Source organism: Cicer arietinum, chromosome 2, assembly GCF_000331145.2.
Source record: "Cicer arietinum cultivar CDC Frontier isolate Library 1 chromosome 2, Cicar.CDCFrontier_v2.0, whole genome shotgun sequence".
NCBI classification, from domain to species: domain Eukaryota; kingdom Viridiplantae; phylum Streptophyta; class Magnoliopsida; order Fabales; family Fabaceae; genus Cicer; species Cicer arietinum.
In genome coordinates, this window is record NC_021161.2 from 8,682,110 (window position 1) to 8,702,058 (window position 19,949).

General features: G+C 27.3%; 2 protein-coding genes and 1 pseudogene across 2 annotated transcripts; 1 reads left to right on the forward strand and 2 right to left on the reverse strand.

The window, feature by feature from the left end:
• Nucleotides 1-5,048: 5,048 nt before the first annotated feature.
• LOC101514849 (hydroxyproline O-galactosyltransferase GALT6-like) lies at nt 5,049-9,606 on the forward strand. Its single transcript, XM_004489898.4, has 7 exons — nt 5,049-6,064; nt 7,383-7,615; nt 7,702-7,992; nt 8,093-8,221; nt 8,320-8,493; nt 8,590-8,697; nt 8,954-9,606. The coding sequence occupies exons 1-7, from the start codon at nt 5,296-5,298 to the stop codon at nt 9,164-9,166; spliced, it is 1,917 nt and encodes a 638-aa protein (XP_004489955.1). The 5' UTR covers nt 5,049-5,295; the 3' UTR covers nt 9,167-9,606.
• A 1,511-nt stretch (nt 9,607-11,117) lies between these two features.
• LOC101496483 (probable aspartic proteinase GIP2) lies at nt 11,118-13,201 on the reverse strand (annotated as a pseudogene).
• Nucleotides 13,202-16,610: 3,409 nt separating this feature from the next.
• Nucleotides 16,611-18,026, reverse strand: LOC101515172 (uncharacterized). Its single transcript, XM_004489899.4, has 2 exons — nt 17,116-18,026; nt 16,611-16,883 (listed from the first exon to the last, which is right to left on the reverse strand). Exons 1-2 carry the CDS (start codon nt 17,948-17,950, stop codon nt 16,828-16,830), a joined length of 891 nt encoding a protein of 296 aa, XP_004489956.1. The 5' UTR covers nt 17,951-18,026; the 3' UTR covers nt 16,611-16,827.
• Between the last annotated feature and the right edge of the window lie 1,923 nt (nt 18,027-19,949).

Consider the following 19,949-nt stretch of genomic DNA (forward strand, 5'->3'; position numbering starts at 1 on the left):
GCAATTTCAAATCTTAGACATGGGTGTTAATATAAAAGTATTTTATCATCTTGGTACTCTCAATGATATTGTCTTTGAAGTAGAATCTATTGAAGTTAAGATTAATGATGAAGATAAAACACTAAGACTAATATGGTTCATTCCTTTCTTATATGTGCTTATCAAACCTAATTTGATATATGAAAAGAAAACTTTGAGCTTTAAAGAAGTTGCTAGTAAAATTATTTGTAAAGAAAGAAGATTGAAACATGAGGAAACACTTCGTCAAACTCAACATTGGTAGTTAGATGTGCACCTTATATGAAGTAGAGCCATAAAATGAATATAAAAGATAATAAATAGGTATGAGTCGAATGCTAGCATGTCTTTCTCGTCATGGGAGATAATGACATTCTCTAAAAAAAGGGAAGTATGTCTTCATAGCATTACTGATGTGCCATAAAATAAGAAAAGTTATTTCTAACGGATTCAAATTAGCATTCATAAATTAATTGACATTGATGCAAAGTTTGATTTACAAAGAAGAACTTTATGAGAAAATCAATATGAAAGTTTGCACCATAATTTTTCTATCCAATTTTTTACATGTAAAAAATTCTTGAAGTGATTTATCTTCAAGAGGACTATATTCTTTACGATAAGGTATAGACAATTCATTTGAACTATATGATTCTTGATGTAGACAATAAAAATGAAAAATATAAATTTCAATAAAAGTGCAAATTACTGGAGTTGATTAAAACATCTTGGAACAAGTTCGACAGTATCCAAGATGATAAAAAAAAGATGATAGTTGTCCACACCTAATTTTATTCTTCTTTTGTTATTATTCACAAAAACATTTAACAAAAGAGGTGTTTTTGACTTTTTATCCTAACTTTCTTTTTTTTAGTTCAATATATGATTTTCATTTAATTTTTCGACACTATCCAAGATGATAAATAAAAAAAAAATGATAGTTGTCGACACTTAATTTTGTTTGTCTTTTCTTATTATTCACAAAAATATTTAACAAAAGAGGTGTTTTTGACTTTTTATCCTAACTTTCTTTTTTTTAGTTCAATATATGATTTTCATTTAATTTTTCTTATGATATTCGCTTATTAATAAAAAGATATATATGTTAGGCTTTTTATTTATTACATTTTTAGTCTAATAATAACATGGTATTAAAAAAAGTAACTCAAAATCTTTTATTTTTATTTAATAGAAAATAAAACAAAATTAAACATAAAGATAATAAATATGTGATTTTTTGGAGTAAATTAAATATGGATGATTTTGATTTGATTGATTTAAAATTTAATATGATTTTTGGAATTTGAGAAAAGTTTTTAAAGGAAAAAGTAAAACTCGTGGATTCAACTTAATTAGTGATAATGGTAGACATTTATATCTAAAAATTACATAAACTATTGTGTTAATATAAATAAGAGTGTTACGAGCCTTTCACCGAAAGAGAATAAAAAAGAGAAGAATGAGAGATTAAGTAAAAACCACTACTCATTCTCTGTTGTGCTATTTTTACACAACTTTCTCCATAATCACAATTAAAAAAAAAAATCAGAGACAAAGATAAAAGGGGAACATATTTTATTAATGTAAATAACATATTTTATTTTTTTTGTTATTCTTTTTGGATAATATAAATAATTAGTTTGTATACAATTAATTATAGATTAATCGTTTTAACTGATGGTGTGAGACGGTAATCCTTTCCATATTCATAATTGACTTTTGAATTTGAATTTTTAGTTCAAGATCTTTATTTTAGATTTTGTTCAATTTTTCTTTTAATAAAATAAATTTAGTGACGACTGCTACTTATTTCAAGGACAAATCAGACACAACAATAGTCAATACTCTTAGATCCCGTGAGAAACACTTTTAATTTATATATGATTTTCAACTTTATTTTTTTCAACAATAACAACTATATTCTTCGTTGTTTAGATGATAACTTAAAAACTACATTTAACTCCTTTAGTAGTTAATTCTTAACGATGATTATTACAAACAATGACAAAGTTGAACAAGTCTTATTTTAGACATTAGTTATTTGTTTACGAGAGTAAACAAGAAAATGAAAAACTCTAAAATTGGAGAAAACAAGAAAATGAAAAACTCTAAAATTGGAGAAAACTAGAAAAGATCTAAGTCAATACGTCGCCACCAAGACCAAGAACTCCGTCAAATCAAGTCATCACCTCAAACGGTAGCTTCAACTCATAGAAGCCTCCTCGTTCAAACCAAATCATTTCTATCTTTTATTGTTTTCCTTTTCTTTTCGGTCATATATTACCGGCTCAAGATAATAGTACCACTAAAATAATAATAATTTTTTATCTTTAAATAAAGTATTTACTTTAATAAAATACTATTATAATAAAACTTTAACGAATAAAAAATATTTTATATTTTAATATTTTTAAAATTAAAAATAATAAAATTTTATTTAAAATTAATATTACTTCAATAAATATTAAATCAATTAGCTTTATTATTAACTAAAAATATATTTTAAAAAATTGTTTATACTAAATTAATACATGATTTTGTAGTTTATATGAAAATTAATTTTATAAAAAAATATTATTGTAAACTTTTAAAATACGCCATATTAAAATTAGATTTTAAGCTTGCTATATATTGTGCCGGCTGTGAGCACGTATTCCATGTAAAGTTACATATTTGTTTTGTATTTTTTATTAGTCAAAGGTAGATTTCTGATTATAACAAGAGCAATTATATATATATATATATGTATATATTTTTTTCTTATAAAAAAGAACTTCTTTGAAAAAGAATTAAAAAAATTGGCCACCGACCCATTTGGCAATTGGAGAATGAAGTGTGGCATGCATGACCACATGTCTCCTTAGCGGCTATTCCACAAAAGGAAATTTGAATCCACAATCATTAATCATCTCTCTCTTCAAGGAAAATATATTAATTTCTTTTCCACTAAAATTTTATTCCATCCATCCCGATCTTTAATTCATCTTTAATTCTTTTAGAATTTTTCTTTTCAAAATTTTCATTCTTTTACAAAATTAAAATATAATTAATATTTTATTATCTTTTAAAATTTAAAAAATACATTAAATGAATTTGTTTTTTATTAAATAAATAAAGGATACAAACTTTTAAATTTATTTAAATTTATTATTTTTTAATGTGTTTCCAAGATTAAAAGAATTAAAATTTAGAAACAGATAAAGTAAATATTTTTTAATGTTATTTTTTAATATAAATATTTTTTTTCTATTTTTAGTCTATAAAGTAAATAGTAAATAAATTCATATACAATTACAAAATTTTAAGTTCGAACTTAATATATGATATTCAATTTAACAATGTTGATATTTGTTAATTGAATTAGATATTACAAATGAACATTTTTTTTTATTTAACTCTAACAAATCTCATTCGGTCAATAAATCAGAAATAATAATAATCTTATTTGACCAAATTCGTCATACTTAATTCAATTAACAAATACTGACATTGTTAAAGTGTATATCTTATCTTAAGATTAACTTTAAAATTTTATAAAATTTAAATGTAATATTTACATTCCATTTATAAAAAAACTTTATTTGATCAAAAATATTTTTAATCTATCTTATTTTATATGTATTACTATATTAATAACGATATTAATATAAAATATAATTACTAAAATAGTTAGAGTTTAGATATATACAATGATGGTATTAAATGTATATATCTAAATCTAACTATTTTAGTAATTACATTTTGTTTCCACTTAAATAATGTAATATATAAGAAAAAATCTCATTTGTTCGAAAATATTTTCAATATGTCTTATTTTATATGTATTACTATATTAATAACGATTAATTAAATCTTCTATATTACAAAAAAATAATTTTTTAAAATAACTAAATGAATATCTAAATAATGTTAATATAATATTTTATACCATCAGTGCATATATTTAAACTCTAACTATTTTACTAATTACATTTTGTTTCCACTTAAATAGTATAATATATAAGATAAATACTCACAAAGAAATAATAAAATAAAGAGATAAAAATATGTAAACCTCTAAATACACTAATACACTTAAGATAAGTAAACTTTTTATTAACAGTAGAGAAATAGACTATGCACTAATGTTAACTAATTTTGTAATCATTTAAGATAGTAACTATACTATAATTGATTACGATGAGTTGTCTGTTGCATTAACCGTGTATACCTATCAATATTTTAATAATATTAAATAAGAGCATCCTATTCAAACTGATTTAAATAAAAATCCTAAAGAATAAAAACAATACAAAACAGATATTGATGAATGTTCTCTCGTAAAAATTGCTTTGAATTTTGATTCTTTTGCAAACAAGCCAAAGTGAAATGTGCAACCTATATTATTTTTTTTGTATAATTTATTTTATTATTAATATTAGTCGGTATATAGGCCAATTATTTGTTGTTTTTCTAGTGATAGTTTTATGATTATATAGGTTTCAGATATAATAGGTAACTGTCTTTTTGAAAATATATATATATAAAAATATATATATATATATATATATATATATAATGAACATACAAACCATCTCAGTTTTTAGTGATAAAACTGAAATAAATACGTTCAAAATGATTATAAAATTTTGTGTGTAAATTTCTCAAATTAAGCAATTCATTTGCAATATCATACATATTTAAAATAAAATTATACAAATACAAGAAAATTGATTCATAATTTATTGATGTATTTAGCATTGTTATTACATTTATGAAATGTTAAAAAATAATAAATTGAAGGTAATATATTTTTTTATTAAACTATCCTCATCAAAAGTCATGTATGTAATTAGTATTAGAGTTAAAAAAATTAATTTAATATTATATATTTTTGACTCATAATTAACATTAAATTACAAACTGAAAAATTCTTTATAATTATTTATGTAGTAAAGAAAAATTAGTAATACAATTTTATTTTTGAAGGCAAATTTTGAATGATATTAATTCATTGTGGAGTAATAGTACTATTTTACAATAAGAAAAACATCTAAGCTGTCTTGTTCATTCTCTTTCTCTCTGCATTTATATTTATTCATATTCATGTCACTGTTTCAACAAAGTTTTTCACAACCTTCCCCAAATTCCAAATTTTCAACAAGCTTCCAAAATTCTTCAACAACAAACCCAGAAAACCAAACCCATTGATTCCATTCTTCTGTCAAAAAGGGTTAAAATTTCTCAAACCTTTCAACCTATATAGTAAAACCAAAAAAAAAAAAAGAAGAAAAAAAAATGAAGAGGGTAAAGTTTGAATTTTTCACACTACCCAATAGATTAACACTGATTCAAATTTTCATGGTGATGATGCTTCTCTACATTCTCTTCATGAGTTTTGAAATACCCTTAGCTTTTAAAGCAGGGTTTGGTTCAGAAACTGTTGCTTTTGGTTTTCTCACCGATACAATGCCACTTTTGGTAGAACAAAACCAAGAAATTCGACCCTTTGTTTCACCATTGAAGAAAGTTTCAACCTTGAGCTTCAACAAAAGCTTTGACGGTGTCTCACAACTTCATAAAGTAGCAAAACACGCTTACATTTCAGGTAAGAAGTTATGGGAAGAAGTTGAGAGTGGTAAAGTTAAGAGCTTTTCGAGTTTTAATGTCGAAAACGGTTCGGATTCTTGTCGAAATTCGGTTTCCATTTCTGGGGTTGAGTTTAGGGAGAAGATGAAAGGTGTGATGGTGTTGCCTTGTGGTTTGACACTTTGGTCTCACGTGACTGTTGTTGGGACACCACGTTGGGCACATGCTGAAAGTGATTCTAAAATTGCTGCTGTGAAAGATGGTGATGAGGCTGTTATGGTTTCACAGTTTATGATGGAGTTGCAGGGTTTGAAAGCTGTTGATAATGAAGAACCACCTAGGATTTTGCATTTTAATCCTAGGATTAAAGGTGATTGGAGTGGTAAACCTGTTATTGAACAGAATACTTGTTATAGGATGCAATGGGGTACTGCTCTTAGGTGTGAGGGTTGGAAGTCTCGTGCTGATGGGGAAACTGGTAAGTTAAAGTTAAACTACTTTTAATTATATGCATGTATTGTATGATCACTTGTTTGTTTGTGTGTTGGTGTGTGCTTTCTAGGGGAAAGTGTAATCTAGAGTTTCGATGATAATCTGGTCAATGATTGATTCAGTCGGGGTTCGAATTGAGTTATTCCTGATCGATTCGACCTTAACTAAAGCTCATTATCCATTTGAGTCGAACAACTTTGTTCACTTGTTTGTGTTTGTGTTTGTGTCTATGTTTGGTAAGTAAAGTCTGGTGAGGTAAATAATGTCTGACCAATTGATCTATTTAGAGTTCGAATGGGTATTCCCGATCAATTCGACCTTAATTGAAGTTTATTAACTACTTGAGTCCAACCACTTGTTTGCGTTGGTGTTTGTGTTTTGGTTTTTCAATTGAATTTAGGATAAGGTTTTTTTTTTTGGATATTGGTTGCAGATATTTAATGTTGATTGATTTGGGGTAGGGAGTTTATTTTGGAGTTTGGAGTTTTCAATTGAAATGACATTGGGGAGTGGAGATTCTCTTTGTGCAATATGCAGTGATTTGTTTAGTTCATTAGTTGCATGAATGAACATGAATTCTGTTTTCCACAATTTTAATTTGTGGTTTGAGTTGGGCAAAAAAAAGGGATTAGTTTTGATCAAACTTTTTAACAATATTGTAAACAGTTTTGTTTGAAAATCTTCAAAGGAGATTATTGAATATCACGTGTCTCAATGAATATAACCATTAGAGTAAAATTGGTGTTGCCCTCATTGTAAAAAAAGGGTGGGTTAGCCGGTTTGAGGATGACGCTTGACCACTAAGTTGAGCAGCTGATCAAATGAAGAATAGTCCAATTCCAATAACTAGGAACAGGCGCCAATATAGATGGAGAGTCGGAGACTAAAGAAAATTGCACCTCAAACAATTAAGAGGCATTTAGAGGTACGTGGTCTATCTTTGGACCTTGTAGGTGATAGGGATTTATGACATCGGTTGGTCCATGAAGCCGACTCTGTGATAAGGATTTATGGCACCGATTGATATATGTAGCCGACTCCATCTGGGGAGAAAAATCTGGGGTGGTTGTTATTGTTGACTATCATAAATTCATTTCAAAATTTCATCTTTTTAAAAGACACAAATCATTGGATGATATTGTAAACCAGTTTTTGCTGACCGAGGATCAAATTTTATTGATATTATTTTCATTCTCTTTTTTGAGTGTGTGCTTTTTGAATGTTCATCCATTTTGTCTTTTTCCTTCCAAGTCTTGTTACAAGGGATATTAATAGTCTTTGCTGATTTTTGTGATGTTATGAAGTTGATGGACAGGTACAATGTGAGAAATGGATTCGCGATGACGACAATCGATCAGAAGAGTGGAAGGCAACATGGTGGTTGAACAGACTGATGGGACGAAAAAAAGTCGTGCCTTTGGACTGGCCATATCCTTTTGCTGAGGGGAAATTATTTGTTCTCACCATAAGCGCTGGTTTGGAAGGTTACCATATTACTGTGGACGGGAGACACGTGACATCCTTTCCGTATCGTACAGTGAGTACACTAATCATATCTGATATCTCATGTTGTATTGATGCTGAAATGTCTTTAAGCATTGATGTTATATTCACATTTTGTAGGGCTTTGCTCTTGAGGATGCTACTGGACTATCCATAAACGGAGACGTCGACGTGCAATCTATATTTGCCGCTTCCTTACCTACATCACATCCTAGCTTTGCTCCGCAGATGCATCTCGAATTGCTTCCTCAGTGGAAGGCTCCACCTATTCTTGGTGTGAATGTGGAGCTTTTCATCGGTGTCCTTTCGGCTGGCAACCATTTTGCCGAACGGATGGCAGTAAGGAAGTCCTGGATGCAACATAAGCTTATCACATCCTCACATGTTGTCGCTCGGTTTTTCGTAGCCTTGGTAAGAGTTGCTGGCTGCATCTTATCTACCCAAAAAACCACGAACAGTTTACACAATCTTTTGATCTTATCTTACTATTTTTCCATTTCTCATATGATAGCATGGAAGGAAGGATATAAATGCAGACATAAAGAAAGAAGCCGAGTATTTCGGTGATATTATTATAGTCCCGTACATGGATCATTATGACCTTGTTGTTTTGAAGACCATAGCTATATGTGAATATGGGGTAAGTGATCCGAGAGAAAAATATGTTGCCTATTTATATTTCATATACGTTGCGAAGTTGCTATATTATTGATCGTGTTTGAACATGTTTCTTTGCAGATTCGCACAGTTGCTGCTAAGTATATCATGAAGTGTGATGATGACACGTTTGTGAGAGTGGATTCTATCATTAGCGAAGCGAGACAAGTTCAAAGTGGTAAAAGCCTTTATATGGGAAATATGAATTACCACCACAAGCCTCTTCGTGATGGAAAATGGGCTGTAACTTATGAGGTATAACTTTTTGTTTCATTTCTCTGCTTTCTGCAGTTGTAAAAATGTTGCTGACTGTTTATTTTTTACTTTCATTTCTTTTTGCGTAACTTTCAGGAATGGGAAGAGGAAGATTATCCTACCTATGCTAATGGTCCGGGTTACATCGTCTCATCTGACATTGCTCGGTTCATTGTATCCGAATTTGAACAGCAAAGATTGAAAGTATGCCTGCAAATAATCTATTCTAGTCCCTCTTGTGCATGTGTTTGTGTTTTGTTCTTTGAAGCATAGACACACCATTGACATGTAGACATCAATACTAATTTGAAGAAATGAAAGTGATTGAATGCAACCACATATGTTGGTGTCGGGTCAATGGTGTGACAAACCCATGCATTTAATATGAAGTGTCAGTGGTGCAAAGGTGTTGATACACTCGTGTGAATGTCTTGGTTATTAACTGATTTTTGTCGTGCAGTTATTTAAAATGGAAGATGTGAGCATGGGAATGTGGGTAGAGCAATTCAACAGCTCAAGGAGAGCAGTAGAGTATGTACACAGCTTGAAGTTCTGCCAATTCGGGTGCATAGAAGATTACTACACCGCACATTACCAATCGCCGAGACAAATGACTTGCATGTGGGATAAATTGCAAGACCAAGGTAAACCACTTTGTTGCAACATGAGATGACAATGTTAGAAGCACAACTAGGAAATTTACATTCTCATGTTGATATGTTTATGTAAATACACCTTCTTCCGAGGTGGTTTTGGCTCAACCTATTGGTTCGTAGTTTTTCCATTCATTTTTCGATCCATCCTCTCGCCTAAAAAGTAGAATATATAGCCTAGGCATATTATATATATATTTATAGATATAGAGAGAGAGAAAGTGAAGGAACAAACCAATGGTTTGTAAATTTGTAGTGTAGATTGTAGAGTAAACTAGGGGAGAAGTAAAATAAAGTTATTTTTCTGCTTTGACTTCATTTTCAAATGTTCTTTCAATTTAGCAGTTTCTACATTTCAAAATAAAAGTGTCACCTTGAGGTTACTATAGTGTAGTATTTAATTTGTATTGTAAATAGTTTCACATGAATGTTCAATTAAATTTCACCATTTAGATATTTATGTATGCTTGTTAGAAAATAATACGATGACATATTTAAATGGTGTGATTTGGTTTGCTGTATGTGTAAAACATTTTTTATATCTTGTATGTATGTAAATGAAGGAAAAGGAAAGTTAGTGGGGAAAAAGAAAGTCATACAAATAATTTTTTGAAAAGAATAATTGATGTTGATATTTGGAAAATTACTCAAGCACTCATGTGTTTGCTATACAAATAATTTTTTGGGAAGATTTTATTCATTGAAATGTTGTATACTTTTTGGCATCAAATAGACCATCATTTACTTTGAAGAAACTTGTGTCAACTATGTGGCTAGTTATAGCATAGAACATCACGATAGATGGTTCATCATAGACAACCAATGTGAATTGTGTGATTATGTATGCGTCTTTGATCTTATAATGTACCTATTACTTCATATATTCCACCGACAATTGCTATGCTACTCACAACAATTGCCCCACCTCACCCCACTATCTCCCATCAACAATAAGTACTAGTTTGCACATTTAAAAGACTAAAATAACGTACTCTTAGAACTAAAATGTTAATTTATTTCAAATTTTAGGGTTGGAACAATTCTAGTGCATGACACAAATTATTATACTAATAAATTCAATAAATACCCCTTTGAAAACAAATTATTAGTAAAACTTATTAAATTACACTTAACAAAGATAGTTCACCACATTTCAATAAGAAAAAAAGTCTATTGCCTATATTATTTTAAATGACTAATAAATTTAATCATTGATAATATAAAATCGGTAAATTAAATGAGGGTAGTTTAAAGATACCATCTCTAAATAAGAGAGAATTTTTTAAAATTTGCTTAGATATATATGGCGAAAATTGTTGATTTCAGGACTAGCTCTAATGAGCTATTAAAATTTACACTGTTTAATAATTCAATGTTAATCATGAATTTTACCAATTCAATCGTCAAATCTTTTTAATGAGTAGATCAACTCTATAAATTTTTATAAAATTTTTAAACTATTTTTATTTTATTAAATAATTTTATATCAACGTATAATACATATTTTAAAAGTAAAAGTATAAATATTGATGACTAAATTTTATAGTTACAAATTTTAAATATATATAATTCTTTGTGTGTTCGATTATTAATATATTACTCAAATAATCAATAATTGAATTGTTAAATTTTATGATTGATATTGAGTTATTAAACAGAGTAATTCATCAGAGTTATTCATAGACTCAATAGATCCCCACTCATATATATATATATATATATATATATATATATATATATTATTTGATTAAAATATTTTTTTATTCTTTAATTTTTATTTAATATTTATTTTAATCATTTATCTTTTTTAAAATTTATTTTGACTTTTACATTTTTGAAGCAGAAAACATTAGTCATTTTCCATTATCCGTTAAATATGAAATGAAAAAAAATATTGACTAAACAATGGTTGTCTTAAGTGGTATAATTACTCATTAAATTGATGATAGTTGCCTTTATATTATTGTCCTTTTCATTAAAGACAACTATGAACGATTAAAAGACAATTCGGTGATTATTGTCACGGTAGCTCAACATGTGAGCCTTATTTAACCACAAACATAAATGAAAGCAACAAAAGTTAATTAAACTCATATGATCTCACTGAGGTGAATGAGAAAGAAAGTAAGTTGTGAATGTTGCATCATGAAAGAGCAAAGAAGAGCTCATAACAAATGATGTTCTTGTCTCTTTAGTCTTTACCACCATCCGAAAATCCAAGACATGCTACATTTTCCTTAACCAATACCAATGAATTTTCACCATAGATTGTCCACACTACACCCCCTTCAAGCACCAAATCAATACAAGGCACATCCAAGTCACTAATACTATTTCTTACCTCAAAACATGTTCCAAATGGTTCCACTGATTCCACTTTCTTCATTTTCCTATCATAAGCCACTTTGATAAATTCTCTAACAACTGGTTTATATATGGAACTATGCAACACATTGAATGAATTCATGGTACTTATTTTTGTTCCACCATTTCCCTTATTGTCAATAGACAAAAGGGAAGACTTAAAGTCAACAACTTTTGCACCAACTTTAATTGATTTCATATCTATAAAATATTCATAAGAAACATCACCTTCATTAAATATTGGAGCAGTGCTAAAAGGGTTAACAATACTAGGTGTAAACTTCAAAGAATTTTGATGGGGTGCCCCACCAATGAATAAGCTTCCAAATCCTTTTTTATTTGAAGATGGTAAACAAAAAGCAAACTTTTGAGGAATGTTATGAAAAGATGAAGAAATTTGCGTTGGTAATCAAAGTTGTGTCCTTGCAAGGCCTAATATACCTTTACTAGGTTTTGGTAAGCCTTTAAGAGGACTATCATCGGAAAATCCATCTGAATTTGTGCAATCACAAAGTAAACCAAAGATAAAAAGTTTTACATTGTCAATATATTATAAGACTTAATAAAAATAATTTTAGAGATAGTTATATAAAAAGTAAAATATCTCTAATAATTTAACAATTAAGATTAATTGACGGTACAAAAACTATTTGTATTGATAGTGTATATGAATTAAATCTATAAATAATTATGTTCTATTCGGTTGGTCTTATCTTTGCTGTCAAAAAGAAAGGACAAGTGTGTTGTCTATAGTATTATTACTTTAATTTTATGTTAAAAGATTAGGTAAGGAATATTGATTATTAATATCGATAATAATTAATGATCATTTTACAAATATCTCGTACTTTAATTAATTATTATTTTTAATTAATAAAATTATTTTGGGTTTCTAATTAGTTATGTAGAATTCACATATTAATTTGAACATTGTGAACTTATTATCATAGTCATCATTTTTAGCTTTAACAAATTTATATTTATGTTATTCTAGACAGATGTATTTTCATAATTTGAATGAATGAGCATTGATTGTTTTTAGTTAAAACAAAGTTAAAATTAACTAATTCACTTATCCAACCTCATTATTATTTTTATTATTCTCGTGTAAAAAGGAAGTTTTTATAAGATATTATGGACAAAATACATTCTTTAATCGTTTAAATTACATGAAAATATTAAATCGATCTTTTAATTTATTTATTTTTTATTAAGTTGGTCTTTTATGTTTATAAAAGTTACAGTGTTGTACTATTTTTAATCATAATCTATTAATCATTTTTAGTTAAAGATTTTTAAAATTGAACTATGAGTTTTATTATCATATCATATTAAATAACATAATAACTTTTTATATAATTTCATGATATAGATTAAGAAAATTTTGCGTTTAATTTCAAGAACTCTATAATCTATCTCACATGAATTATCTCTTAATTATTTTTCTAAAAGTTAATTGAGAATTTGTGTTTTTATGATTATTGCAATCAAAATCCCTTACGAACTATATGAATTTATTGAAAAAATTAAAAGAATTTTGGATTTTAATTTTACTTATTTGAAATTAAGATAATTGATCTAAATATTTATCAGCATAAATACAAATTTAACATTAAAAAAATAATTAATTAATTTATTAAAAAGAAAATAAATCTACTATTTTTATGTAACTTAAAAATACCGCGTAACATGTTTTATCTTAATTATTTCAATTATTCAAATCCAATAATGGTCATTTTATACTATACAATAATGGTGGTCATTTTATAATTAATCTGCTTTTCTCGGAATTGAGTTCTTTTGTGAAGCCAGAGGAGAGAAGGCATGCGTTTCATTTTAAATTAGGCTATTTGGTTTTTCTTAATTGCCTAAAAAAAGTAGGTTTTCTTAAGTGGGATAATAAAGAGTTTGAAAACTAGTATAATTATGAAATTCAATATTTTTATGTAAATATAAAAAATAATGATCAAATCTAAAAGTTTTAGGTGTAAATGAAATAGATATATTTTTCATACTATAAAAAATCAAGCTTTTGTGTGCGAGTTTAAAGTTTTATGTCTATAGTTTTTCATATTGTATTTTTAGTTTAAATTTTTCTATCCTTTCTTGTTGAGCACTTGTATTTTGTCTCAATAATGATTGTGTGATTCTTCACAAACTTAAATATACTAAATGATTTTGAAAAGATCAAAGTATAGTCTGGTTGGTTATGGTGAAAAAATTTCAATCATAAAGGAAGACGTAGCTACGATTTTGACACTAAACTAGTATAAATTTTATTTGTTCATATTTTTCCCTCTATTTCTTCAAGTTTTTGAAACTAATATTTGTTATCTGTGTGGTCTTGAAAAGGTTTTTCAAAACAGTAGCAGATAAACATTTTTATAAAACACAAGACGGTCAATTTCTTGTATTTTTCGCTATTTTTGATAAGATGTAATCGAATACATATGAAAAAAATTTATACTAATATGATACCAATTAATATGTTCCCGTTTGATGCATAACATTTCAATTTATCTTAGGCTAAAATGTATTTTTGGCTTTCAATTTTTAAAATATGGTGTTTTTTATCTCTAGTTTGAAAATTGTAATTTTAATACCTTAACTTTAGCTTCTTTTGTAAATGGTTGGTTATTTGATTTTGACTCAATCAACATTGATATAGCGTTATATACTCTAAATTTACTAAATTGTCTATTTGAATGTTAAACACTCAACTATCAACATTATATATACTTTTATTAAGGTAACGATATGTTAAGAGTACTAAAATGTAAAATAAGTTAAAAGTAATTAATTTTTGCTTATAATAGTGATCAAGATTTGAGATGTCACTTTTTTTTGCTGAAAATAGTGACTAGAGGGAGTATCATATAGTTTATCTACACAACATTTTATCATATAGTTTATCTACACAACATTTTAGTTAAGCAGAAGAACATAATAAGTTGTCCTTAAATCCTAACTTGAATGATAAATATTGATATTGTTAGGTTGAATATCATGTTCCAAGTTCGAATCTAATACCTCACAATTGTGTGTGTGGTTTTCTAATAATACTTATCATTTCATCTCCAGACAAAAAAAAAAAAAAATCATAATGAACCTATGCATCAAGGAGCATTTTGCTTGATTTTAAACAATTTGAGGATCTAATTTGATATTTTATAAATTTGAGATACTAAATTAATCGACGCTTACAATTACATGACCTAGAATGATAGTTTACTTTTTTGTTGTTGAATGTTTTCAATTGATTTTGTACTCTTTTTAGGAAAGAAGTGTTGGTTAATTTACAAACTCTCGCAGCACTTCGCGAATAAAATTTAACACTTTTAAATAATTTATTAAAAATGTATTTAATTAATTTTTGTAAAAATGCCAATATAATTAAGATGTCAAATATTCTAACACTCTAATTTTTGTTAATAAAAGAGTAATTTTATCGTTTACAAAGAATACCACTTACCAAATGTAACATAACGTCATTTTATTTTTTAATATTAATTAAAAATTAAAATTATTAAATAAGTTTTGATGAAATACTCCATCCTGCAATTGCAACGAAAATCTCTTCGTAACATTGATCATCTTTAAAAGGAAAATTATAAATAAATAAAAAAAAGATTGGAAAGGTACACCTCCACATATGGTTAGAGAATATATATATATATATATATAAAAGAGAAAATTTATCAACCACATTGAAGATTTATAATAGAATTTATGTATAATTTTACAAAATCTTGCAGCAATTCACGAATAAGTGTTAATTTTTTTAAAATAATTTATTAAATATGTGCTTAATTAATTTTTATAAAAATATTAATATAAAAATATTTAAAAATACATTTTCCCTTTTGTTGGGAAAGGCCCTATATCATATAAAATTAGTGGCGATTTGGAGTATATTAAGAGTGCACGAACGTACATTATCTCAAATTTTAGGAATACCAATTTGTTTCATAGTTGCATGAAAGCCTTGAACCCTCTATTGCTTTCGTAACATAATATTTGATTATTTTTCTAATGCATACATAAATCACTCATGTTATTGTTTCATGACATTGTCTTAATTTATACAGGACACTTAAAATCTCAGTGCTTTCTAAATGAAACTTCAAGCCAATCCAAAGCCCTTTGTGAGAATAAATTAATTTGTAGGCTTTAGGTATAAAGTTGAAAGAAAAAAAAAAGTTGCTTGACAAAGGTAGAGATTCTTTTTTTAGTGGATAAAGAGTTAAAGACATTATTTGGAATCCAATTCCGTATCCCTTATCTTTCTAACCATCCTTCTAGCCTTCTTCTTCATGTTTACACTTTAAAGATTATCCCAATTTAATATTTTCACCAAACGGTTCCTCATTTAAAAAAAAAAAAGGTGTGATGAATTAATATGGTTGAATTGGAGCTGAAATAACTAAGAGTATTTTTGATATCACATTTGATTTGTCATAACTACGGTAAGTTAATGTGACTTTATAAAAGTTATAAATTGTAATTTTATAAAATAACGATGGTTCACTATGATATTAGACGTACATTAATTTTTTTTAAATAAAATGAGATGTTTCTTTATTAACATGATTGGTGATTTTGAATTTGAACTACAAACTAATCTTGCAAAGAGTGTTAAAAAATTTAAATGAGAGTTTTGTTAGTTTGTGGTTGCACACATAATAAATCAAAAATGGCATTGAGGGATATAAATTGTATTTGGATTGATTTATGAACAATTTATTTAAACTTATCTATTGCTATAAACATTGAAAAGAATGTTAGTTAGAGCTTATAAAAATAAACCATAAAATATCTATAAGTTATTTTTATATATTTTCAATTAACTTTTCGAGATAATTTGTGAAATCAATTTATAAATTATATAAAAATAGTTTAATCATATTTTCTCTTTTAATTATATAAAAATTTATACATAAGCACTAATATACCGTAAGTACTTAATTAAATTGTTTGTTAAAATAATAAGTGTAAAAACGAGAGATCAATGATATGCTTACAAACTAGTGAAAAATACTTATAAAAAAGAGAGAGAAAAAAAAAGGACAATTTGCAAGCAAATATATTTTGGTCATGAAGTTATAAGCCACCAAAAATTATTAGCTATAAGTTAGTAGAAAAGTAACTGAATTCAGTAACATGATGAACAGAGAAGATTCAAATGAGTCAACTACAAGTTGCATGTGCACACATCTTTAACCATAGTACACAAGAAATGAATGGCCTAATTCTTTTAACCAATAAGTCACACATAAACTTGGGTGATCATAAGCTTCAATTAAGTACAATCCATAACTTACACGATGAGGCTAACCAAAAACCATGCCACAACATAGATCAACCAAGTAACCCCTGAAAATAGAAATTCCAACTCAAGTTAGTAAAAATTCCAAATTCTAACTGAGATTGACACGAATATCAGATACAACACCGACACACTAGTAAAGTTTAGAAAATAAAAATGATTAAATGTAACTATATATGTCGGTGTTTGACACCAACATATGTCAGATATGATATATGTCATTAATTTAAAGTGGCAGTGCTAAATAGACTGCAATTGAAAAACAATAACCTTGCTTACCATTTCTATAACCATTACTATAAGATGATGTGAAGAAACAATCTGTTGTAGTGTTAATTCCATTAGGACAGTTGCATAAAAATGAATTATAAGCTTCACTATAACCACAAAATCCATAACTCCTTTCACATGCTTCACATGAGCTAGGATAATCATCTGTGACACTAAACTTATACTTCAATGCTATTCCATAGTTCCACTTTTCAGGATCAATTTCTTGATCATTGTAGTTATAAAAACCAGTATATGAATCACATTGCAGTTTCATAAGATCCATTTCAAATGAAGGGCCAAGATTAACAGGTGCATAAACACAACATGTTGAAATTGGAAGGTTAATATTAGTACTAATAGGCCTGCAAGAATAAAGAACATCACAAATTTGTGTACTTTGATCACATTGAAGCTTAGAATTGTTTCCATCATCATAACTTCTTGATTTGCATATTGAAGATGAGTTCGTCGAACAATCTACTAAAGCGAATATAGTACTATCATCGAAAGCGAACGGGGCGTTCCAATCTAAGCCGAATCCTTTGCTAGGTAAAGTACAAGAACATGTTGACATGGATGAATCTGAAATGTGTATGATTTGATTTGTGTAGTCAATTGAAGTTATAAGGTAAGAGCCAGTGTGTGTTGTGAAAGTGAGTTTTTGTTGGTTGCAAGATATGTGTGGTTGGAATCGAGGGTCGCCGCAACCCGGGCCGCCTCCGAATGGATACTTGAGAGGTTGTTTTCCACAGCTTCTTTGGCACATTTGAGATTGGATTGGAGATGGGAGAAGGAAGAGGAGAATGGAAAGAAGAGGAAGTGAAGGGAAGGTGAAATGCATTGTGATTTGAAAGAATGAGGTAAAGCAAGATGTTAAGTGAACATGTTTTGGTGATGGCAATGGTGTTAGTGTATATATATTGAATTGTTGAAATGAAATGGAAGTTTTAAGTAACTTATATTTTTTTTTTTATGTTTTGATTTGTTTAATACTAGCATTTTTGTTTCCTGAAAAAGAAATGCAGTTAGTTTTGTTATTGTAGACTTTTTTTATTGTATAATAGTATGGCTGAAAGTCAAAGATTATTCGTTCTAAATATTAAGATTTATTTAAAGAGTTGACATCTTTTAATACATTTGCTTTTTAGCTATTAATTAGGAATCAAACTCGTGACTGTATATATATTTAAGAAACTCAATTATCAAATATTTGTTTATTTTATTTTTTATATGATATTAGACTTTTTTATTTATGTTTTTCTTTTACAATAAGTTAGTTAGATGGATATACAAGAGTCTAAAACCCTGTTTCCATTGAACCATGTGAGGAACATTTAGTTTTGATGTGGACAATTTCTTTATAGCTGCTGATCTATCAAAGAATTGTTACATGAATACATAATAACTCTTAAGGTATAGGAGTATATATAGTTATATATCATGGTATTAAATATATCTTTCGGTTACTAAATTAACTTACATGTAGTGTTCAAAAAGAAAACTTCTACATTAGGTATTATATATTTTTAAGAGTTTGATTTTGTAATTTTAAAAAACAGAGTTAAATCTCATCGAAAATTATAATAAAATAATCATTAATATTATTTTAATTAATAATAATCTCATTTTGCTTATTATAAAAAAATACTCCTAATTTTTTTATTTTTACAATATTTTAGGAATTAAAATTTACTATTGTTAATATAAAACATAAAAGAAAGAGTATTATACTTCTTCGGTCCTAAAATTAAGGATTGCCGTACGTTTGTGTTTTTTTATTTTTATTAATCTGTTTGTGCTTTAATTTGTGAAGGCTAATAGTGAGCGCAGGCACATAACAAGCAAAAGGGAATAAAACTAAAAGATATGAGTAGAATAATATTGTCATAATCATTACATTTATACTTTTGATCTACTTTTTCTCTAATCACTATGATTTTCTTTGTTATTATTATCTAATCATTATTATCATCCACTACTCAATATACATTGTGCCTTAAGACATTTGGACTAAAGTTGGTGGAAGGAAGAATATTTAAAACGCAAATAACTTTTAAAAGAGAATATATTCATCTACATTTATAATTCATATATATATATACTTTTTCACTTTAGTTATTTACTGCCCACTGTTATATATTTCACTTCTAACATAAATCAGTTTTATTATTTGAAAATTGTAGTATTGTCGTTTCTCTAGTATAGTTCAATAAGTGAACCTTCTCATTTCTGACAACTTCACATGAACATTTATTCTTTTATAGGCACCTAATTAGAATTTAAATTATATATATATATATATATATATATATATGGTATTGTGGTCTATTATGTTAGTAAAATAGAATTTTATTAAGAAATTGTAATTTTTTTAGCAACAAAATAATACTTATGAAAAAGAAAATTATAATAAACCATTTTTGTGAATTTATAAGCAGCTATTTGTGACGATTAGTTGTACGGACTCATAGATATTTAATTAAATTTGCAATGAGGTCATTAATTTCATTCTGAACTCAACTCGGTCGTTACTGACTCACTGCAGTCTAAACACAATATACTAGTAGCCTTTTGAATTGGTATAAATAAATATAAATATTCAAATTACTTATTCTCGAAATGGTTAATGATACTGTGCAAATTTACAGTCACGATCTCATACACTTCTTTTAAAGTCATCATCACTAGATAAAACTTCAGTGCTACTAGTAGTACTACTAATTAATTACTTATTTAATTTATATTATATATGTACTGCCTATACTATGTTTTGACCCTTATTCAACGTACTTTAATAATGAAAGTAAGATTCATATACATCAATTCTATCTTTAACCATA

What these genes read in the sequence shown, in the direction of transcription:
- LOC101514849 (XM_004489898.4), top strand. Translation starts at nt 5,296, where the DNA reads ATGAAGAGGGTAAAGTTTGAATTTTTCACACTACCCAATAGATTAACA. An exon ending in AATGGGCTGTAACTTATGAG is followed by an intron (nt 8,494 to 8,589) that starts GTATAACTTTTT and finishes CGTAACTTTCAG; the next exon opens with GAATGGGAAGAGGAAGATTA. An exon ending in TTGAACAGCAAAGATTGAAA is followed by an intron (nt 8,698 to 8,953) that starts GTATGCCTGCAA and finishes TTTGTCGTGCAG; the next exon opens with TTATTTAAAATGGAAGATGT.
- LOC101515172 (XM_004489899.4), bottom strand. Translation starts at nt 17,950, where the DNA reads ATGCATTTCACCTTCCCTTCACTTCCTCTTCTTTCCATTCTCCTCTTC. An exon ending in TAGTAATGGTTATAGAAATG is followed by an intron (nt 16,884 to 17,115) that starts GTAAGCAAGGTT and finishes TTCTATTTTCAG; the next exon opens with GGGTTACTTGGTTGATCTAT.